Source organism: Salmo salar, chromosome ssa25 (assembly GCF_905237065.1).
Source record: "Salmo salar chromosome ssa25, Ssal_v3.1, whole genome shotgun sequence".
In the NCBI taxonomy this organism is placed as follows: Eukaryota; Metazoa; Chordata; class Actinopteri; order Salmoniformes; family Salmonidae; genus Salmo; species Salmo salar.
The window spans coordinates 46,095,968-46,101,593 of record NC_059466.1 but is presented as its reverse complement, the minus strand read 5'-3'; the positions used below and the strand labels follow the sequence as shown (position 1 = coordinate 46,101,593).

The 5,626-nt window shown below is 45.3% G+C and overlaps 1 protein-coding gene across 3 annotated transcripts in view; it reads right to left on the bottom strand.

Annotated features, from left to right (window-relative positions):
- Positions 1-698: 698 nt before the first annotated feature.
- Positions 699-5,626, bottom strand: part of LOC106586865 (ephrin-B2a) — a 37,710-nt gene continuing 32,782 nt past the window's right edge. The window contains exons 5-6 of one of the 3 annotated variants that reach the window (XR_006761937.1): positions 2,907-5,626; positions 699-2,859 (exon numbers count right to left, since the gene is read on the bottom strand). The exon at positions 2,907-5,626 is cut by the window's right edge and continues 233 nt beyond it. Coding sequence is in view for 1 of the 3 variants with exons in the window: in XM_045707410.1 (XP_045563366.1) it covers positions 5,456-5,626 (171 nt within the window). In the remaining 2 variants the exon portion in view is untranslated. The other 2 variants (XR_006761938.1, XM_045707410.1) reach the window with 2 other exon arrangements.

Here is a 5,626-nt window from a genome sequence, read left to right as displayed (position 1 = left end):
AACATAATGTCCTAGGAGTGTCATCTGATGAAGATCATCAAAGGTCAGTGATTCATTTTAGCTGTATTTATGTTTTTTGTGACGCCTCTCCTTGCTTGGAAAATGGCTGTGTGGTTTTTCTTGTCTCGGCGCTGTCCGAACATAATCTAATGTTATGCTTTTGCCGTAAAGCCTTTTTGAAATCGGACAATGTGGTTGGATTAACGAGAAGCATATCTTTAAAATGGGATATAATAGTTGTATGTTTGAGAAATTTGAATTATGAGATTTTTGTTGTTTTGCATTTGCAGCCCTGCTATTTCACTGGCTGTTGAATAGTGTGTCCCCCAGAGAGGTTAAAGTGAAATGATCTGTCAACGCACTCAAATAATTTGTCTTGGTAAGATGTCAATGCCTTCCAATAGTATCAAATGCTGTACCTAGGGAAGGTCGAAGTGTTTTGCAGTGCAAACCGTATGTAACCACAAGTGTTGCACAGTGTGATGTCCTGTAGAGAACCCACAAGTTCAGAAAATCCATCTAATTCAGACAGAAATACAGACTCAAAACAGCACAGACAGACGGCAGGTCCATAGGAAAACACAGACAGACCATAGGAAAACACAGACAGACCATAGGAAAACACAGACAGACCATAGGAAAACACAGACAGACCATAGGAAAACACAGACAGACCATAGGAAAACACAGACGGCATGTCCATAGGAAAAACATTTTATTGAAAAACATTTTCAGTTCTTAACAGACTGGTGGAATGTGTGTCACTTTAGTTTATTTTGTTTTTTAATGTTTAACCATTTCAACGGCCTGGTCATCTCAAACTGCAAGGGGAGGGGTTACAGAAACCAGGACAGACTAACGAAACCAGGACAGACTAACAAAACCAGGATAGACTAACGAAACCAGGACAGGTAGACAAATGAACAACGCAATCGTAATACTGTGTCACTTACTGAACAGAAATCAAATAAAAAAAACAGAACAACAACAAAAATGAATTCAATAAATATTTATGGTACACACGAATATGCAGCAGTCGGTTTGGCAACTTTTTCTCTCGATTGTTTCCAAACCAAATTGCCATGGAAACAGTGCAAAGGGGGAGGGAGTGGGAGGAGGACAAGGGCTTTCCAACGAGCGCTAGCTAAAATACATAGCAAAAAAAAAATCTAATTGTATACAAAACATCTTACTTTAAGAGTTGATAAAAACATTGTTTTATTGATCTTGTCAATATATACACAAGCTATTTAGCAACGAAAGTATGCTCTGTTTTACTGAAGCGTGTTCCATTTACTTTCCTAAAAAGGTGAATAAGGCTATTGTAACAACCCAGGATCCATAAACAATACAAACATTCATGTATTTACAGTTTCTTACCTACAGAAGAACGGTGCAAAATTACTGAGTCAGGTGACCAAGGGCTGACCAATACGAGCAAGGCATTTTACAGTAGCCTGAGGTACTTCTCCTAGCCAGGATACTAACATTCTCTCAACATTTCTGCAACATTTCATTCATATAACAGAGACAGAAAAACGACCGTAGCCATGTTAGAAGAATGTCAGTTGTACGTTAGCTAGGATAAGGACGTCAGATTCAAAGAAACTAAAACGATTGTCATATTCTGTCGAATGTCAGACAGCAACGAAAAATCAATTTGTTTGTGATTCCTGGTGTGTTTTTTTGTTTTTCTCTCTCACTTTTTCTTAAATAACTATCCAGGTGCATTTCATTTTCAAAATGTTTCTTTTTTTTCACAGTTTACCTTGGAACTACAGCACACAGTAAAAAAAAATGAGAAAAAAAAGTTTAAAATAATACTAGAACTCAAAAACTCTAACAGCAGGCTCGTGTGATGTACTTTACTCGTTTTGTTTTTGTCCTGTTTGTTGTTACATCTCTCAGTGGTTTAAGAACACTTTCCATAGGTGTAGATTTCTCTCAATTCTTAAAAAAATAAATAGAAATTGCATATTTGCAGATTTTGTAGCCTCTTAGAGGCACAAACCCCAGATCATACAAGGCTTGGTGAAATTTGATGTTCTTAATGAACTAATGAGAATGTTGGTTGTGAACAGATACATGATTGGGTGTGGTATAAGTCACAATCGTGTTCTCATTTTCTTAAGTCAATGTTTTCAAATGTGTGTGAATAAAGAGAACAAAATGGCTGTCTTTCACTGGCCTTGCTCAAAAGGAGGCACACACACACGCACACGGTAGCATGGGGAAAGAGGGGCACAGGGTCATCATGAGAATCTTCCCATGGTCCTTTGGGAGATGCTACAGTGAAGGAGTGTGGGATACACTGCTGGTCTGCCTCGTGGTTATGCTATTTTGGGTCCAACAACCTCTCCCCTTGGGGCATATGTCCAGGCTGCCCTCCCTATCCCCTTCCCAGGCCCTAGTCCTGTGTCTCTGGGTGGAAGTTAATGAAAAGATGGGACATTATGGGTGAATTAGATCATCAAAACCCTAGCTTGCATAATGTGTACTTTTATACCAGAATATATCAGCGTTAACTTATCAACACTGTCTTTCTGACAACACCTGTGCTCAAATGGGTCTATGATGAATAAATCATGTTTTTTCAGATGGTTTATTTCTTACTCTTTCTGTTTCAAAATGTCCTCCTATAAATGTTAATCTATTTTTCTAAAAAAAAAAGTATAATAGTAAGAAAAAAACAACAAGGAAATGCTAAAGATGATGCTTGAGAAACAGTGACCATGAGCTTTGATGTCCCTGTGCTTTATAAAGTTGTGTAGGATAGCAACGGTTCTTGTTGTCCTTGGGAGCAGACACTACAGAACCTAAAGCTGTTACAGCCAGCGGCTGGGTTAAACTCCACCAGACCTGGGCCTCTCTGTTTCAGCCAGCGGCTGGGTTAAACTCCACTAGACCTGGGCCTCTCTGTTTCAGCCAGCGGCTGGGTTAAACTCCACTAGACCTGGGCCTCTCTGTTTCAGCCAGCGGCTGGGTTAAACTCCACCAGACCTGGGCTTCTCTGTTTCAGCCAGCGGCTGGGTTAAACTTCAGTAGACCTGGGCTTCTCTGTTTCAGCCAGCGGCTGGGTTAAACTCCACTAGACCTGGGCCTCTCTGTTTCAGCCAGAGGCTGGGTTAAACTCCACCAGACCTGGGCCTCTCTGTTTCAGCCAGCGGCTGGGTTAAACTCCAGTAGACCTGGGCTTCTCTGTTTCAGCCAGCAGCTGGGTTAAACTCCAGTAGACCTGGGCTTCTCTGTTTCAGCCAGCGGCTTGGTTAAACTCCACTAGACCTGGGCTTCTCTGTTTCAGCCAGCGGCTGGGTTAAACTCCACCAGACCTGGGCTTCTCTGTTTCAGCCAGCGGCTGGGTTAAACTCCACTAGACCTGGGCCTCTCTGTTTCAGCCAGCGGCTGGGTTAAACTCCACTAGACCTGGGCCTCTCTGTTTCAGCCAGCGGCTGGGTTAAACTCCACCAGACCTGGGCCTCTCTGTTTCAGCCAGAGGCTGGGTTAAACTCCACTAGACCTGGGCCTCTCTGTTTCAGCCAGCGGCTGGGTTAAACTCCACTAGACCTGGGCCTCTCTGTTTCAGCCAGCGGCTGGGTTAAACTCCACCAGACCTGGCCCTCTCTGTTTCAGCCAGCGGCTGGGTTAAACTCCACCAGACCTGGGCCTCTCTGTTTCAGCCAGCGGCTGGGTTAAACTCCACCAGACCTGGGCCTCTCTGTTTCAGCCAGCGGCTGGGTTAAACTCCACCAGACCTGGGCCTCTCTGTTTCAGCCAGCGGCTGGGTTAAACTCCACTAGACCTGGGCCTCTCTGTTTCAGCCAGCGGCTGGGTTAAACTCCACTAGACCTGGGCCTCTCTGTTTCAGCCAGCGGCTGGGTTAAACTCCACCAGACCTGGGCCTCTCTGTTTCAGCCAGCGGCTGGGTTAAACTCCACTAGACCTGGGCCTCTCTGTTTCAGCCAGCAGCCGGGTTAAACTCCACCAGACCTGGGCTTCTCTTATCTTTACCTTTCCTCCATGTAGCTGAAACTGCAGCAGCAAGGCATGATGGGATTTCTTATTGCCTGTATTTCCGGTTCACTAACACCTCTCGGTGTTGTAAATAGCCCATCTATGGAAAGCCAGTCCTTGCTACTATTACAACCACACCAAAAGGGATGCAGCTTCTATCCTCTCTCTATTTCACCTCCACTGTCAGCGCCTCTCTCTCCCTCTCTGTGATCTGACTGCTTGACTGGGTAGAGGGACAGTGGGGGGGTAAAAAATGCTGCTCTATCATTCATTTAGGTCCTCCACCTTTCCCAGAAGCCACCTGGCGAGCCCTGACCACTCAGAGGGAGTAGAATGAGCAGCATGTCCCCCGATGGGACGGAACACAAATCAAACACCTCATCTTACATATGGTCCAGCCCTCTCTAAGTCCTGCTTTCTGCTCTCCCAGTGCTGCAGTGTGTGTGTGTGTGTGTGTGTGTGTGTGTGTGTGTGTGTGTGTGTGTGTGTGTGTGTGTGTGTGTGTGTGTGTGTGTGTGTGTGTGTGTGTGTGTGTATTTGAAAGTCACGTACACCAGCACGGCATGAGCTGCGACAATACCACGTTACAAAAAAAAATCTATCTGCAAGTTGAACAATACCAGGAATGAACCAACAATATGACGCTATAAAAAGGAATCATGTTTTTTTCTTCTTCTCCAAAACCTTTTTTCAAGTAACCACGGTAATGATTGATGATGCAAGAAAGTAAAAGGTGTGGTCGGAACGATGAGGGAAATATGGGTTGTAATTAGTACGAGGGTCTGAACAGTTCACAATGACTGAGAGTGGGTGAGTATGTGGGTGTGTGTGGGTGATAGGGTGAGTGAGTGGGTGGTTGTGTGGGTGATGTCCGTGTGTCAATCGGGATTGTCCCAGAGTGGATATTTCCGCTCCCGTCACTGAATCCACAAAGTGTACCTGGGCAGAGGGGCTACCTGCCATTACTGACATGAGTTCATGGTCCGCCCCTTCTCTCCTTTTCCTCTCTCTGCCATCCCTCTCTTTCTCCCTCCGTTGTCTCTTTCCCTCTCTTTCCCAGCAGTAGTCTCTTTCGGGGAGAATCCCAGAGCAGGATATCCAGGGAGGTTTGGGTCAACTCCTCTTTTCCTTCTGTGTATCCAAAACAAACACGTGTAGGGGGGGCTTCTTTCTGTCTTTCTGTCTCTCCAACCATCCATCTGTCCTTCCGTCCGTCCGTCTGTCCACACACACAAACACACAAGCTGCTGGGAGAGAAGAGGAGCGAATAGGAGGTATTCCCCCAAAAATCCCCAGCGAGCAGCTTTTCTCTTTGTGTTCTCCAACGAATCCCAACAACAAGGAATAATAACCACAACAGTAACGTTTCTGTAAAAACAACAAGAACAATAACAGAGAGGTGGGAAAGGAGGGACCAATCCCTGCCAGGGAGGTGGAGGTGACTTTAGACCTTGTAGTAGATGTTAGCAGGGCTCTGGGGGGGCATCTCCTGAACGATGTACACTGGGTGACCGTAGTCCCCGCTCACTTTCTCGTAGTGTGGGCAGAAGACGCTGTCTGAAGTCCTGAGAGGGATGATGATGTCACTGGGCTCCGAGCCGTTGTTGTTGCCCCG